Here is a 16,474-nt window from a genome sequence, read left to right on the forward strand (position 1 = left end):
GTCTCCCCAAGCCCTTCTTGGTGCTGTGGCTGCTAGGCACCTCCCCAGCCTTTGAGCTGTCCTTGTCTCTCTCTGTTCCTTGCACTTGCGACTTCCTAGGCACCCCAGAAGCTCTCAGTGTCACCTTCTGCACCCCTGGGGAGCTGCTGCTTGAGGGTGACGTGACCTGGTTGAGGCTAGACTCAGCATCAGGTCCTTTGCACTCGGGTGGCTCTGCCTTGTCAGGGCCAGCCCCTGTGCTCACGGAGGCTTTGGCAGCACTTTTCTGCTTGGGGCCTTTGGAGGCTGGGGTGGTAATGTTGGTTGGTGCCTTTCCTGGCCATGGTGGCGAAGCCCGTGGGGAGGGGGCAGTGCCCAGGCTGCTCTGCCGTGAGGGTAGCCTGGGTGATGCTGCCATGGCATGCAGCTTGCTCTGGGACATGGTGCGAGGCACTGGAATGGCGGAGGCATAGTGGCTTCGGCCGGTCGGGTTCACGTTGGCCGTCCCATTCATCATTGGCAAGGCGGGTTCAAGGGCTAGCGACCTGGAGAGAGGAGAGGAGAGCAGAGCAAGTTAAGTCTGGGCTCAGCAGGGGCAGTGCCTGTTCAGAGGTTTCTGGCTGGAGGGTCCTGCCCCTCCACCCGGCATATTTCCACTCGCCTCCGCTCACCTGGGGGTCAGGAAGGGAGTTTCCCCCATGATCAGATTGGTACGGACTGTGCGGGTTTTTGCCTTCCTCTGTACTGGGGGGGCATGACCCGCTACCCAGGACCACTTGAGTGTATAATAACAACCTCCTATGGAAGCGGGCATTGGCTGCCGTGGTTCACTTGTGGCGGGTTAGGTGTGTTGTTGCAGGGTTCATGGTAGTTTTACTAAGATGTTAGATTATAGATTTGTATGGGATGGTTTGGATGAGGATGATCCTGCCTCAGGCAGCGGGTTGGACTGGATGATCTATGGGGGGGTCCCTTCTAGCCCTGCTTCTCTATGATTTCTATGATTAGCCCTGGGCTGCTTATGGTGGATGTCAGGGGATAGCAGGGCTCTCCTGACAGCAGGTCCCCCAGACTGAGGTACCAGAGGAAATGCTTTGGATTACGCCCATGGATGAAGAGTCCATGAGCCTTCCCTTGGTACCAGGGGGCTCCTGGTTCTCAGCTCTTGTAGCTTGTGTAAGAGGCTAGCACCCTCCAGCTTACTCCTCTGGAGGGGTTGAGTCCTCATTCAGTCCCTCCTGCCATGGCTATATTTCCCCTGCTCTGCTATCAGCCAGGAGCTAGGGGAGATGCTTGTGGAGCCATGACAGCAGAGGAGCCACGGGGTTGGTACAGATTGCAGCAGATGAGAGACATGGGCAGCACACTCCCTGGAGAGACTCAGGAGACCCAGTCACTGTCCCTCCAGGCAGGGGTATCCCAAGAGGGATGTCCATGCTGCCAGCCTGGCAGAGACCCTGGGGGCTGAGGGTGTCTGCTCCGCTCCCACAGTGCTCTCTGGAGCAGTGCTCTCCTGAATGTCCATATATTGCCTGATTCAGGCTCCAGCACCTCAATGCCCTCTGAGCCAGGCAGTAGGCCATTGTCAGCTGGGTTCCCTGCTGCCTCTCTGGCTGGAGCTGCTCTGATGCAACATAAATGGTCACTGTGGAGGCCTGGAAGTGAGGATGCTTCTCTGGGAGGGGTGACTTATAGGTCCTTGCTCCGACCCCCAACAAAAGAAAAGTGCTGAGGAGTTGAGATCCCAATCCTCACTTAGCAGCAGGCCCTCGACCTGGAGAGGGCTCTGAAGAAAACCCAACCTTGCCATCGACCTTCATGGTGCATGGGGACACCTGGGCTGGTGCTGCATCTTAATGCTCAGGCCCCCTCCCTGCTACTCTGTTAGTAACACCCTATGAGTTGGGGAAACAACACCTCAGGCCAGGGGCCAGCACCTTGCTACACAATGGCCATTTCCTTGGTTTCCTGCTTGTCCTCTCCCTGCTTGGTGTGTTGGTTCAAACCCCTGCTGCCCCGCCACTTGAACCACGTCTCAAGGAGATCCCCTCTGCCCCAGTGGCCCCTTTCAACTGACGGGAAAGGATGAAACGCAGCTGCACCAAGCATGTCCCTGTCTGAGCCCCGGTGGCCTGGAGGAATGTCTTTCATATACCAGAGTGGAAAGGCAGATGAAACGGCTTCAAGAATTCAATTTCCATTAAAAAGCCACCCTGAATCCATATCGCTGACCCCAGCAGTTTAGTCATATTACAGGAAATTGAGGTCAGGCCCTGTGCTGAGGTTCAAAGCAGTAGCGGCTCTGAAGAGCCCTCATGCAAGGCTCTCCCTGTCTGAATGGCACTGTAAACACTCTGCCGAGCTAGGTGAGTGATCTCAGAGCCAGTTCAAACCCACTCTCCCCAGCTGCACAACTTCCTATGGATCCCGCAGCCCTTCTGCCCACCTCCTCCATCACTGCATCACCTCTTCCTGGGATTTGTTGTCCCTCCATGCAGTGCCTGGGGACATGGTCTGTGTGACAGACTCTGCATCACACAACAGCATGTTACAGCACGCATGGGCGACCGCAGTACTGTGACTGCCGAGAAATGCTCAGATGGACACCGGGTCGATCGCAGCAAATAGGGAGGCTCATCTCCCTGTGCAGGCTCTGGAAGGATTGTAGTGAGACCAGATTTGCAAGTCAGAGGGCCAAACCTTGCTTGGTTGCTGTATGGTCAGGGCTGCATGCACATACCCACTCAGAGCAGTTGACCCTGATGGGAATGGTATATGTGATGCCTCCCCAAGGACTGCCTCTACTGTGTCTATACAGCCCTGGCACAGGGGGATCCTAGGAATTGAACTCTGGGCACTCTGGTCATGCCTGTAATAAATAATGACAGCCATAATAGCGGTGTCCAAGAGTGCTCAGAGTTCCCAGGTGAGACAGGATGAGTATCACAGGCCAGTGTCAGGGGCTGGGCCTTTCTCCTGCTATGATTGCCAATATGGTGACACCTGCAGCTGGGCAAGTGGTGCCTCTTTAGCACAATGCTTCAGTGGGAGCCTAATATGTTAAACAGGTGAGTAGGCCCATCGGTGTCATGGTGGTTGCTGGGGTGCTTTCACAGCAGGCTGGCTCAGGGCCTGGGCCAAGAGTATGGTCCCTGGGGGCTGTGTCTGCTCTTAGCATCAGCTCTGCTCTGGGGTTCAATACCAGTATTCTAACTTCTTAGACTTATTTGCATTTCAGGCTGAATTCACCTAAGGTCATAGCTTCCTGTAATTCACCTAAGGTCACAGCTGGCCTTAAATGCCTGGGCTGTCCAGCACCTGCGATCTGTATGTGGTGCCCAGGAGGGGAGGTGACTCCCTTGTGACAGGAGCTCCAACCTGGGGGGAGAATTATGCAAAACAAGAACTGATCTGCAAACAAACCAATTCAGATTGCCGCTGTCGTCTTAGTGTGAAGAATCCTCAAAGGCCTCCTGAAACCCCTACAGCAGGGGTTTTCAACCTTTTCGGGTCAGTGTACCCCCAGTGGCTGGACACGGAGCAACGTACCCTTGATGGCTGGACTGGGGGAGGGGGCAGGGGGTTGCAAGTGGCTGGATGCTGAGTGGGGTGGGTAAGCGTGGCTGAATGTGGAGTGGCGGCAGCCGCCAAGTGCAACCTTCCCCCGCATCCAGGCGGGCAGGTGGCACCTGCTCAGGATGGTGCGTGGCAGTGCTGCATCCCCACCCACGCGCGCATACCCCTAGGGCCTTCTCAAGTGCCTCCAGGGGTACGTGTACCCCCGGTTGACAACCCCTGCCCTGCAGGACCAGAATGCAGCTGCCCATTTCCACAGTGGTACTACTTGTGTGGGGCAGGTCTTCAAGAGGTCCTGCTCAGCTGGGAATCAGGCTACTTGTCATGGTGCCTACACAAGAGCTGAGGTCCTGGGAAATTCTGTCCCTGCCACCTGTTTTACCAGTGACCCATCATACGGGCTTTCAGCTCCAGCCACCTGACCCCATGCGATCCAGGCATTGTCCTGAGTGCAGTGTTGGGGGTTGGGCTCTTGTGGCTAGGTCTCATGTGTTTTACAGATCACGGGCCCAGCATGAACTTCCCCAGCTCCTGTCTTCATGTTCATTTAACTGATTTGGATTCCCAAAGAGTGCTGACCTAGGGAATCTTTCCAGCCTAATTATCCAAGAGGAATTCTCCCACCCTAGTTATGCCAGGTACAGATGCTCCTTTTCCAAAACAGGCTTACCTTTCTCCACAGTCCTTTATATCACTTTCCACTTGACAAACCCTACCCTGCAATCAGGCACTCTCCTGGGATGAGCATCCACAAGGGAGCATTACCATCAGACAAGCCCTGAGACTCGCATCAGCTCACACACTCACACCCCACATGTCAGCTCCACTCTGGGTCCTCTGAGGCCAAAGGAATCTAAGGCCTGTCCATGTTCGGGGTGGCTTCATTCATTTGGTTCAGTGGGGCAACAAGTATTGGCACCAGTGGAAGATCCAGCTCTGTTACTGCACCCACAGATTTGTAACTGGTATAAGACTCTCTCCTTCTAGTCTTCCCCAGCAAACAGGACTGTGTTGTATACACCCAGCAGCTCTTTCACAACACACCCTTGTGTCCCTACATTGATGTCTGCCATGCTGAGTAGCTATGGGTATGTCAGTGGCATTCTGGGAGAATCCATACTGCTGTCTAGAGCAACCCCCAGCAAGGGACATGCCCCAAGGACACATGCACGTGGCAACCCCAGCAGTACAGAGTGGTGCATCCTGGTATGTCCTGCTGCAGAGAGAGCGGAGAACAAGGACTCCACAGCCTGGTTATATCTCAAAGCAAACGGGCCATAAGCAAGTCCAAGGAAGAACCTGGGTGGCAGACTAGGCCCCTAACAAGGGCAACGCATGGTGAGAGTCATGGACCCACGAGAGTGTTACACAGGTAAGGGGAACACACTGTTTGGAGCCAGCTCATCACTAGCTGATTGTAGCACAGAGGGCCTGTGTAAGCACGAGCAGATAGAAGAGGTCAGAGCAGGTCACTCCCTCCTTAATGATGGTGATGCAGGGCGAGAGCTGGGTCAAGGCAGATGTCCTCCCCCACAGACAAGGCAAGGCCAAGTCAGTCAGTCCATGTGGGAGGGGCAAATGTGAACTGGCTCCACTGTCCCCAGTGGCACAGGGAGTGACAGGAGATGGCTGAGAGCAGAGCAAGACCTCCCCCTGCCTAGCACTGTGGAGCTGGCCCTGCTACTGGCTGCTGTGCCCAGCTTGCTCGTGGTGCTGAGGTCAGCTAGGCACTGGGGGGAAAGTGCATGATGTGCCCATGTGTAGAGGGGTTGGGAGGCCCTAGGCATTGAGTTTCAAGTTGCTTTTTTGCTCCATATTAATGTGCTGGATCCTGTTAGTAAATGAGCAAAAGCAGAGGGCAGGCAGCTTTTCTGACCCATGACGTGGACCTGCCTTGGGGCAGGGATGAACTAGGTGATCTCCCAAGATGCCTTCCAGCCCCACTTCCTAGGATTCTGTGCCCAGTGGGGACTGTGCCCACAGCTGGTCCTTTTGCTCAACATCTTTTGAACAGCCACTGCTGCTACTTCGCAGGGCTGCCCTTCTCCTTGCTGTGCCCTAGATGGGTTTCACACTGGCTCTGGCAGAGCCCAGCAGAGGGGCAGGATACATGCTCTCCCTTCTGGCCAGGCAGAGTGGGCAGGATGGGCTTGGAGCTGTGTGTGATGATGCAAGACCCATACACATACAGGGAGGTGGGGATGACTCCAGTTGGCTTGGAAGAGCTCAGCTGGGTTTCTGTAAATATGAAAGGGTCCCGAGAAGAGCCCAAGTGCTTTGTGCTTCTCATGGGCAGGCACCACCCAAACAGCACAGGGACTGCTTCCCTCATAGCAATGCACCTGCTGCTGGGCTGGACCTCCAGCCAGTGCTACATATTCCCCACTCGCCTCTGCTCTGACTTGCTCTGAGGGGCATAAGTGAAAGCAGCTGTGCAATGGTTGTGGAGATCTGGGCTGTATCCACACGGCTTGCTCCCCTCAGGCAGTGTCTGGTGTGCCAACCATAACTAAAGAGGAGAACATCTTTCATCATGGGCTGGCCTGGAGCAGCTGCCCCTGAGTTGCAGAGAGTTTGAGGCCAGAAGGGACTACTGGGTAACCTAATCTGACCTGGTGCATTGCACAGGCCATGATAGCTCTCCTGCTTACCACCATCCTGAACCCAGGGACTTGTGCTGGACTGCAGTTTCAGTTGTTTGGCTGAAGACTCTCCCAGAAAGAGGCATCCACCTTCGTCTGAAGGCATCAAGGCACATCTGCGCCATACGCAGGGGCACCGCTGCAAGATGCACCCTGCCCCCTTGCTCCCACTGCCTCTGAAGGCAGGCAAAGGAGTCACTTTTGTGCCACCTGGAGCAGTTTCAATAAAGATGTCCGGGACAGAGAGCCTGGGAACAGGGCTGGGCCTGCACTCAGCAGCCCTCCACGGCAGCAGCACTGCCGTGTTTTGAGGCTGTGCTGTGTGGAGTGGGAGTCAGGGGTGGGAGTGCTTCGTAGCAGTGGTCCAGGTATGGCAGAAAGGAAATGAGAATATCTCATGAACTGGTGGGTCCATTGCTTCCACTGGTGCAACAGGTCCCAAGTTGGGGGGCTGGGGAAATGCCCCACAAACAGTACTGGGCCCTCCATTGACAATCAAATGTTACAAGAACAGCTCATGCTGCTCCATAAGAAATGCTGTGGGTCAATCCAAAAAGTCAGGAGTGTCCAAAAGATGCGGAGCCTGCTCCAGGGGCGGGCACTCTACCTGTTAGAACGTGCACCTTATTCTAACAGGAATGTGTCTGGCTTCAGCTCTCAGCCAGTGCTTCATGACTTTTGCCAATAGATTAAAGAGCACTTTAGGACCTGATATTTTCTACTCATGAAGGTCTTTACACACCACAACTACATCTCTGCTCAGCACTACGCTAGACAGATGGAGCTCTGTCAGTCTCCCTAGAAGGTACATTTTCCAGTTCCTGAAACTCTTCTATGACTCCCTCCTGCACTCCACTTTCTTTCTATCCTTTTTAAAACAAGTACACCAAACCTGTATGCAGTATTCCAAGATTATCTCACCAATCTGGCACTCAAGATTTGAAATCAAGGGCCTACCCCTACCCATAACCCTCCCCCTCCATTAATACTCCTTCACGACCAAATGACTGCCTCCATCCTATGCAGTAGCTCTACTATGGAGCCCTTTGCCATTCGAACTGGAGTCAAGCAGGGCTGCATGATCACACCAATTCTGTTTTCCATCTTTCTTGTGGTCATCAAGATGCTCACCCATGACCATCTGCCACATGGCATCAGCACTGACTGCAGGCTGGATGGGAACCTTTTCGATCTCTCCCACCTCCGTGCCAAAACCAAAGTTACTTTGGCCTCAATTGTGGAACTTCAGTATGCAGATGATCGTGCTGTCGTTGCACATATGGAGGAGGACCTATGAATGGTCCTTAACTGCTGCTTTCAAGCATATCAGTGCCTGGGACTGACCCTTAACATCAGAAAAGCAACGGTTCTTCACCAGCCTGCTCCAGGCCAATCAACTCTCCTGGCAAAGGTCCTCATTGACGAGAATGCTGAACACTTTGCAGACCTTAGCAGCCATCTTTCAAAGAAGGCCAACATCGACAAGGGGATCCAGTATAAGACCCGATATGCCAGCTCTGCCTTTAGAAGACTGAATCATTGTGTGTTCAATGATCACAAATCAGGATTCAAACAAAGCTTCTACTCTATAAGCCTGTGGTAATCCCAACTTTTCTCTATGGCTGTGAAGCCTGGGAGACCTACAGGGACCACCTGAGAAGCCTGGAATGCCACCACCAGCTCTACCTCTGGAAGATCCTTGGCATAAAGTGGGAGGATCGTGGCACAAATGCCAGTGTCCTCTCTGATGCTAACACCACCAGTATGGAAGCGTTGATTATTCAACATCAGCTGCAGTGGATGGGGCACTGTGTGTGCACGTCTGATGTACATCTACCAAAGCAATTGCTATGCTCCCAACTCAGCCAAGGACAAAGGGCATGCGGGGGCCAGACAAAACGCTACAAGGACACCGTCAAGGTGAACATTAACAAGCATGGCATTGACAACACAAATTGGGAAAAACTAGCCCAGGGCAGGGCTACATGGTGACACCTTGTGACAGAAGGTACATCTTACCCTGGAGGCAGAAAAATGACAGAAATGGAAGGAAAGGAAACAAGACTGAGAAATCTGTGGTCAGATCCCACCTTTAACCACCACCTGTGGTGTCTGCCAGAGAGTCTGTGGCTCTAGGACTGGCCCATCTTAGCCAGCAGTGGATTCATTTACAACCCTGTACTTGACCTGTCAGTGATCATCCTCAACCATGAGGGATTGCCAACAATGACGATGACTGATACTTCCAGGGCTCACATCAACCTTTTTTGCCATAGCATCATCCTGGGAGCTGCTTCTTGTCATCTCTGACTCCTAGCTCCTTTTCAGACACAGGTTTCTGGCAACAACCTCCCATTTTCCCAAAGGAATAACTTTGGCCAGTGGTTGAGGGCCAGGATGACCCAGCTGGGATCAGAGCCATACAGGCAGGAAAGTGGGCACTGGGACCTGACCATCATTGCCCTGCCTTTCCCTGAAGCCTCCTACTGCTGAATGCCACTAAAGCCCCATATCTGGAGGCCAGATCCAATGGCTCTGCATTGCCACCCCCCAACTTCGGCTGTATTACAGTCCATTGTACCACAAGATCCAGAGAGCTTTGCCCTGGATCTTGTCTGGGTGTAGGCAGCCCTGCAGTATAAATAGATCCTGCTGGGCCCAGTCCTGATTTCTAGTAAGTCCCCTGGTGAGGTCTGTTCCACACTGATGCTGCCTCCTCCAGCATGTGGAGGAGGGGCAGGCTGGCTGTGCTGAGTCTGGGTGTCTATCTCATCTCCCCATCACATATCATTTCCTGGTCTGACCAGCACAAGGCAGGTCCCCAAGGGCTGAGATAATGCTCTCCCCCTCGCAGGCTGACTGGAAAACTCTCCCCTGCCGAGGAGTCTCTCTTGTTGTGTCTAACTCCAGCCTGGGACACATGTGCAGGGAGTGCTCGCTTGCCCTGGGAACCCTCTCGGATTACAAAGCCCGTGGAGTGGCTGGGATGCCTGCCAGCCCGCCTGGCTTACACCGATGCTGCTCAGCCACAAAACCTCTGCTGCCTGCTTCTGGGTTTTCTCCCAGGGATGGCGGGTGGGTGCCAGAAGGCGAGGTGTGCATGTGACTCCTAGGCTGCACATTCGCTTAGGGAGCCATGGTACTGGGGCATCATTCAGCTAGGGCCAGGGTGGCTCAGACCTGCCTCCCTGCTGTGCGGACCACTGGGCTGGGAGCAAAACTTCTGTTCCACGCCGGCCTGAAGTAGCAGTTGGCAGCAAAGCAACTTGGAGCGATGTGGAGCACATGCCCCCCTCCACAGCCCGGCTACCCCAAGATGTAGCAGCTAATAACCCCTGAACCTGCCAAGCCATCCACACTGCAGCATTGCAGGGCAGGGTGAGAGCCAGTGGGCAGAACTGGCTCCTTAGGGATGGGCCTGGGCTCACAGGGGGCAGCATTGACAGGCCTAAGTGCCATTCTGGAGCCCCCGGAAGGGCAAGACCCCTGCCGCCACGGCCAGGGGGTGCACTGTGTAGTTACATGAGAACAGGATCAGCCCCAAGGAGCTGACACTCAAGAGACAAGACAAAGCAGCCCAGAGGGGGCCGTGACCTGCTTCAGGTAACATTTGCCCCAGCAGCTCTGGCCCAGACTCCAGGGCCCTACATGCTGGACCACGCCTGTGGTGGTATAAGCCAGTGCAGGGGAGTGTGCCAGGCCCCCTGGACAGAAATCGCAGCAGGCCAGCTCTGGGCTCATGCCACACGGGTATGCATGGCCCCTCAAGGGGCAGGACAGGAGCTAAGAGAATTTCTAGGCACAAATTGTGTTGTGCTCAGCCAAGGGCCTGGACTTACAATGCAGCAGCTGTCCTTACACTTGACGCCATGAAATTCAGCAATCCTTGCAGATGGAGATCCAGGAGCATTAGCCCCTATCTACCAATGGGGAAACTGAGGCACCGAACAGGGTAGCCACAATAAGTCACACTAAGCTACTCATCCCCTCTTTGCTGAGTTCAGTGGGAGCAGGAGGCAGCGAATGGCAGTGGCATCCTGGTAGCCCCATGCCCACCACCCACACATGGTGCACTGGCACAGCACAGAGCTAGCTGCAGTGCCTGGAAAGAAGAGATTTATTTCAAAGAAGGCCCCAGTGCTTGAGGGCAGAGGATGAGCCCATGCCTACTGTGTTGCCAAAGCTCCTGCCTCTCCTGTTAGGAGACAGTCGTAAAGCACTAGGAAGTGGGGGGCTGAGGTAGGGTATAGTGCTGCCAGGGCTGGATTAACACACAGACAAATTAGGCAGATGCCTAGGGCCCTAAGTGAAGAAGGGGCTCAGTTGTGCTTATTTTACATGTTATAATTATTGAGTGAAAAAAGTAGTGGGCCATGAGTTTGTTTGCCTAGGGCCCACTAAAGTGTTAATTCTGCCCTGAGTGCAGCCAGCTAGACAGCCCCTCTCTGTCCTCCCCTCCCATGGGCCTGAGACCCCACAGTCGTCCAGCCAATGCTGGGAACCTGAAAGCCCGACACCTCCTTACCACCCAGTGTAAACCAGTGGCCCACCAACCTCAATCCCTGCTGTTGCACAGGGCGCTGAGCCATCAGGCACCTCACTGATTTAGTGCCTCCTGCCACACGCAGCAGGCCCTTAGCCTTTCATCTTCCATCCCCCTTCCCAGCCCATTCTGATCATCTATCAGAAGAGCCTAGATGGCAATCACAGCCCTACCTGTCTTCATGCCTGCATGTGAATTTATCATCATCATCATCACTATTACTAATAATAATGATAATGACAATAATATTAACAATAGCTTTTCTTGTAACATATTAAACTGTTTACTTTGTATTAATAAACCTAAAATTACTGAAAATATTGTTCCTTTCTAACATGACTTAAAAGACTTAACATTAGGCTATGACAAACTATAGAACTATGATGCTTTTCTAAGCAATAAAAAAGTTTGAGCACCACTGGTTTAGAGAACTCCTGAGAGCTTGGCCCACTTCTCTCCAGCCTGTTATAGAAAAGCTGGGTACTGGCCTGCAACGGAGCCTACCTCCTGTGTGTCATCTCTCCTGAGAGCTGTGGATAGGAAGTGGCTTTTAGCATCTGCACATGGCTGGTCCACGCGGCAACTTGCAAGAAGCTGGGAGGGGGAGTGCAGGATGCGGAAGGAAGAGTTTGGAGGAGGCCCCAGGAAGTCGGTCTGTGAGCTCCTGGCTGGAATGCTTGCTGCAGTTGCAGCAGTGCTGCACATTGCTTGCGAGCTAAAAGGCCAGTTTCATTTTAGAACCATCGAGTCCTCCCGTATCGTTTCCCGTAAGTCCAGATAGCTTAGTCTGTAGAGGTTTAGGTGCTTCATTTGGGGGTCCAAGTTTCTCCCACTAGGTTTTAAACCCTAGAACAGCACTATGAGGCGGTGCTAGCTGGGTTCTCTAGCAGGGCACACCTTTAAAGTCAGGTCGGATGTTTAGCTGAAAGACTGGTGCTAGTGTAGCCAGGGATGCATGCTGGGAAGATGACTTGCGCTGGCCAGGAGGGCAGAGGCACTGGTCCCAGTTGTCTCTCCAGGCTGATGAATGATCCAGCAAGCAATACAGGGAAAGTCCCCTGATTTCCTTTTTTGGCTCCTGACTATTGTTGCATCTCTGGTTGGGAGCTAAGGCAAGAGAGGGAGAGGAAACAATTGGCCACACAGGGCTGCACCGCAAGTTCAGTAGGAGGCATTTCCCATTACTTGTGCACAGTATAAGCCCATTTTCCCAAGCCACAAAGTTGCAGAATGGTTTTGCAAAAGAGACACAAAGCTGGAACAAAGGATTGATGCTGGGGGATGGGGGCAGCCACGGCCTTGCTCTGTGCCTCAGCTTCCCCATTTATAAAATAGAATGAATCATCCCTTCTTTGCCTGGGTTCAGTGAGGAGACACCTCTGACCACTCCTGAGCAGCCCTGAAACTGCAGTGGTGAGCATCAGCATGGAATGAAACAAGGGAAAAGCAGACTGTACTGTGATGGACGGTCATTGTCAGCTTCCCAGGCGGCTGCATCACTAGCCAATGCACTGGTTGCTCTAAGGACTGCAGCCCCTTGCAGCAACATTTCCTGCCTTACCGCTCTCTCCTACAGAGCTGCCTGCACTGCAGCCCCTTCTCTCTGCATTGCAACCTCCATGGAGAGAGCTTCCTGCAGGCCAGCATGTCCTGCATTGCAGCCCCTGGCACTCAGCTCCTGTCAGCCAAACTTCCTGCATTGCAGCCCTAGGCTAAGCGCATGCTGCCTGCAGCCAGCAGGCACATTCAAGCGGAGTAGGAGAGGGGGTTTGACTCACCAGAGCCTGGGGCCAGGCAGCCTCCTCTCACACGCTCAGAGCTCCTTGTGTTTCGGATGCACAGGAATGCAAAAGCCAGGAGTGCAAATCCCATTTCTCACCAGATGTTTGCTGAGTAAAACCCCCTCCAGAGCACACGGACTCCAGCGCTGCCTGGCGAGCAATGAAAGCAGGGCAGGGAGTTGGATGCTCTCGGCGCTGCCAAGCTAATTCACCTTGCTAACCCATCTGATGCAGCCCTGCGGGCCTGTCACACTTCTGCTCTCATTTGCAGGTCCTTCAATAGGTTCCTAAGAGCCAGGACTGTTTTTAGTTCTCTGCCCTCCTTATCACTATTCCCCCTGCTTCATTCCTTCCCCTCCCGGCCCGTTCTCACAGCTGCTGTCTTGGCTCTCTGCACTGGCTCCATCTGGCAGGGCGGGGAGAGCTAGTTGCTCGGGAGGAAGCCAGTGGGAACGCTCGGAGTCCCTGGCACTCGGAGAACGTTGCTCCAGCTACTTCATTTCCCCAGATGCTCTTGCTTCATGTGGGCAGATCCAGAAAGTTTCCATGGAGGGGGAGCGCTCTAGAAGCATGAGAGTGGCACTGACTTACTGCAACTCCATGTTTGTATTGCTTAACTGCCCCGTGCCTCAGTTCCACCCCCTCCTCCATGTATAACAAATCTACGTGCTACAGACACGGACTGTGGTTAAGTCAAAGGTGTGTGCAAAGCCAGGACTATAACCCTGCTCCTGCTTCAATACCCCGGCCTTCCCCACTTGAGTGACAGGAAATCTCCCTTGGGTGGCAGCAGTATACATTGCTTATCTTGTCGCTGGGGGGCTAGTCAATGAGGGGCCACCCCTGCTATATGAGCTGGAGCACCGCTCAAAGGGATTAGGGGGTGTGTCCTAGAAGAGTGTTTTAGCAGCAGCACTGAAGGAGAACATGGCATGTGAAGTTTGGGAGGGTCCACAGAGGGCTGGAGCATCTGCTAGGCTGAGCACCAGCCCTGAAAATCCCTTCTGGTAACAGCTCTAGGTGCAGCCTACATCTTCTGGTCATAGGTGGGAGTGCTTAGGCCAGGAGCGAGGGGGCAGCATGCACAGCCCCCAGCACTGAGATCTGTCCCTGCCATCTCTGTTCCCCCACATGGCAAGGACGCAGGATGGCCGTTGTGGAGCAGTGCATCGCAGTAATGCAGAGGGGTGGGAAGGGCAGGCCTGCTGCTGCCTCTCAGTGCCAAGCAGCTTTGGGGAACAAGGAAGGTGCCATCTACCTCTAGGTGCCGCCTACATCTTCCCCCACCCAAGTTCCAGGCTGGGAGAGCAACCCCCTGCCCTGCAGCTGCTGGTCCCGTGTGATGCAGACTGGAGGCCAGAGCGATTGTGCACACAGGGTTTCCAAAGGGCTGCACCTTTCCCAGCCCTCTCTACAGGGGCTGTTCTGCACCAAGTGCAGACACTTCCTGGGAAGCCCTACAGGCAGGTCCAGGTGGGTTTTGATTGTACTGGAACCAATTTTCCAGTCTCCCTTTGGACCAGCCCTCCTGGGGGACAGCACTCAATATTGACCTCAATACCCCTTATGCAGCTCTGTTATGATGCCTCACTAGATGGCTGAGCTCAGGGATTCATCCCCCTAGGGTGAGTCTCTGCATAAGCCCTCATGTGCCCCAGAGAGCACCTTGTGCTGATGCAGCAGAACCACCTCCTTCCCTAGAGACTCAGCAGATGTGAGGGCAGCAGTGGTGCCCAGGGCTGCACAGCCTGCATTGCAGGGCCATGGTATATGCTGGCACCAGCTCGGCGTAGCCCAAGGGAGCAGGCAGGATCTTTGGTGATTGTCATTTCACATGGCACCCCACAGGACAGCAGTGCTGCCAGCTACGGCAGGACTCCAGCAGGACAACAGCAGTCTGGCCATGACAGCCCAGCCCCCTTACGAATCTGAGCCCTGCTGCTGGGGATGTCACAATGCTGTACTGTGCGTGGGATCAGCGCAAGCCCACGCACACTGTAAGCTCCTTGGTGTCACCCGCTGTTCACTCAGCAGGGGCCACACTCCCAGCTCTGTCCTGCAGGGACAGCTGCCGCCACAATGGAAAAGAGCCGTTGTTGGGGCGGGTGCCAGCAGCTGCCTCCATTTAGAAGCTAGACTGCCTGTATGTGCTGGGAGCAGCCTGGGCCTTGCAGAGTTCAGGCCTCCTGGCAACCACAATCTCAGTGCCCTGCCCCGGCCCCTGGCTGTTGTGGACAGAGCTGCAGCAGCAGGGTTCAGTGGCTCCTCCATAACGCGCACTGGTGTAAACCAAAGCTCTGCCTAGCCTGGATTTCAAAAATGGTACAAGTCACATGTCTCTGGCCACACCCCTGGCCTGGTACCTCCCTTTCCACATGCACATGCCCATGCACATGCACATGCACCCTGCCCTGATCCCAGCCCTGACCTGAAAGCAGCTTCCCCACCAGGCACAACACTTGCTATGCAGAGAAGGGTAAGATGATAGCATCCTGGGCCTTACAAGGCCTGCTAGGTCATAGAGTTGGCACTTGCTGGAGGGCATGTGTCCCTTCTGCCAGGCAAGCCAGCTTCCCTGCCTAGCCCAAGGCAGAACTGAGAGAAGCAGGCAGAACTGCACATCTGTGTAACCACCACAGCAGGGCATCTTACGCACATAATCCCATGTAGACATCTCCCATCATATGCACCAGGTGCCTGGAAGGGCTAGATTCCTCTTTGGCACCAGCAAGCTCCTGCTCTCCTGCTCTCCTGCATTTGGTTTCTGCCATTTGGAGCGGGGCCAGCTCTCTGCATCTACCTTAGCTTTGCAATACTAAAGGTCCTTGTAAGGGGGACCCCTACCCCTGTTATTGGAAGAAAGCAGAGCAGGATAGAGTCTGCAAAGCAAACACAGCTTGAAGGGAGCCTAGCTACAAGGGACAGTGGATGCTAGTGGCACAGTTAAATAGGCTACAGGTCCCAGACTGCAAGCAGCAAGCAGCAGGCAGCAGGGTGCTGGGCTGCTGATTAGGGAGCTAGCAGCACCCGAGCCCTGTTAACAGCTGGGTCAGGTGACCAGAAGGGGAGGAGAAAGGGGCCATATAAACCTGAGCCTGGGGCTGGAGGCTTAGACCCTCAAAAGGGGAAGGAGTCTTGTAAAGATAAGGGGTTTGATGTCCTGTAGTCAAGTCTGGGGGGGTTGCTGACTGAAGGGCTAGGTGTGGCTATAAAGGATGGTTGGAGGCCATGGTAGGGTGTCTTGAAAAGGCAGTCCATGCTTTGGCCTCTGCAAGGGGCAGGGACACTGGGAGAAGGGGAGAGGAGCAATTGTGCAGGGGCCCATGGGCTGATAAGCTGATGCAAAGATGGAGCTAGGGAGCCCAGTGGATAGCGAGGAGGGAGGAAGGATCTGTGTATTGAGGTAACCTAGGTCCTATGCTTGCTATGCAGAGCAGTGCTACATGGACTGCACGCTCAGGCCTGGTTTGCAATCCCCCAGCCTGAAATACAGACCCAGGTACCACAGCTTGGGAATTGCACAGACCCTTGGGTGGAAGGGGGCTGTAATCTCCCTCTACAGGCAGCCTAGCAGGGTGTTTCATCTTTCAAGAGCACAGCAGGCTAGAGGAGTACAAATCCCAGGCCATGCCTCATGCTGTCCATGGGCTTTTCATTTTACCAGGCGGCATTCAGCTAAATTAACATGAAATCTGTTTTCAATGGCCCTCATGCGCTAAATCACTTGACCGGCAGGGCTTTCAGAAGGACTCATGCTTACACACTGAGTCATGGAAGAAAGGTCCTATTTATCGGACAAGATCTAAGTGCTCTTGAGCATTGTCAGAGCTGATTTTACTGCCAGTCATGCGCCACAAAGGTCCTTTCAGAGTAATGTTAATGAGGGGCCAGGGGTTCCAATTCAAACACACCTTGACTCACTCGGACCTGGGCTTGTAAATGATTGAGTCTCT

The 16,474-nt window shown here is 54.1% G+C and overlaps 1 protein-coding gene across 3 annotated transcripts in view; it reads right to left on the reverse strand.

Annotated features, from left to right (window-relative positions):
• NAV1 (neuron navigator 1) overlaps window positions 1-16,474 on the reverse strand; it is a 243,154-nt gene that overhangs the window by 174,951 nt on the left and 51,729 nt on the right. For 2 of the 3 annotated variants that reach the window (XM_014522734.2, XM_025211156.1), the window contains exons 1-2: window positions 11,245-11,431; window positions 2-524 (exon numbers count right to left, since the gene is read on the reverse strand). In XM_014522734.2, the coding sequence (XP_014378220.2) occupies window positions 2-524; window positions 11,245-11,297 (576 nt within the window). In that variant the 5' untranslated portion in view covers window positions 11,298-11,431. Of the gene's footprint in view, window position 1; window positions 525-11,244; window positions 11,432-16,474 lie in introns of those variants that run through there. The other variant, XM_025211157.1, reaches the window with a different exon arrangement.

This window comes from Alligator sinensis, unplaced genomic scaffold (genome assembly GCF_000455745.1).
Source record: "Alligator sinensis unplaced genomic scaffold, ASM45574v1 scaffold766_1, whole genome shotgun sequence".
NCBI classification, from domain to species: domain Eukaryota; kingdom Metazoa; phylum Chordata; order Crocodylia; family Alligatoridae; genus Alligator; species Alligator sinensis.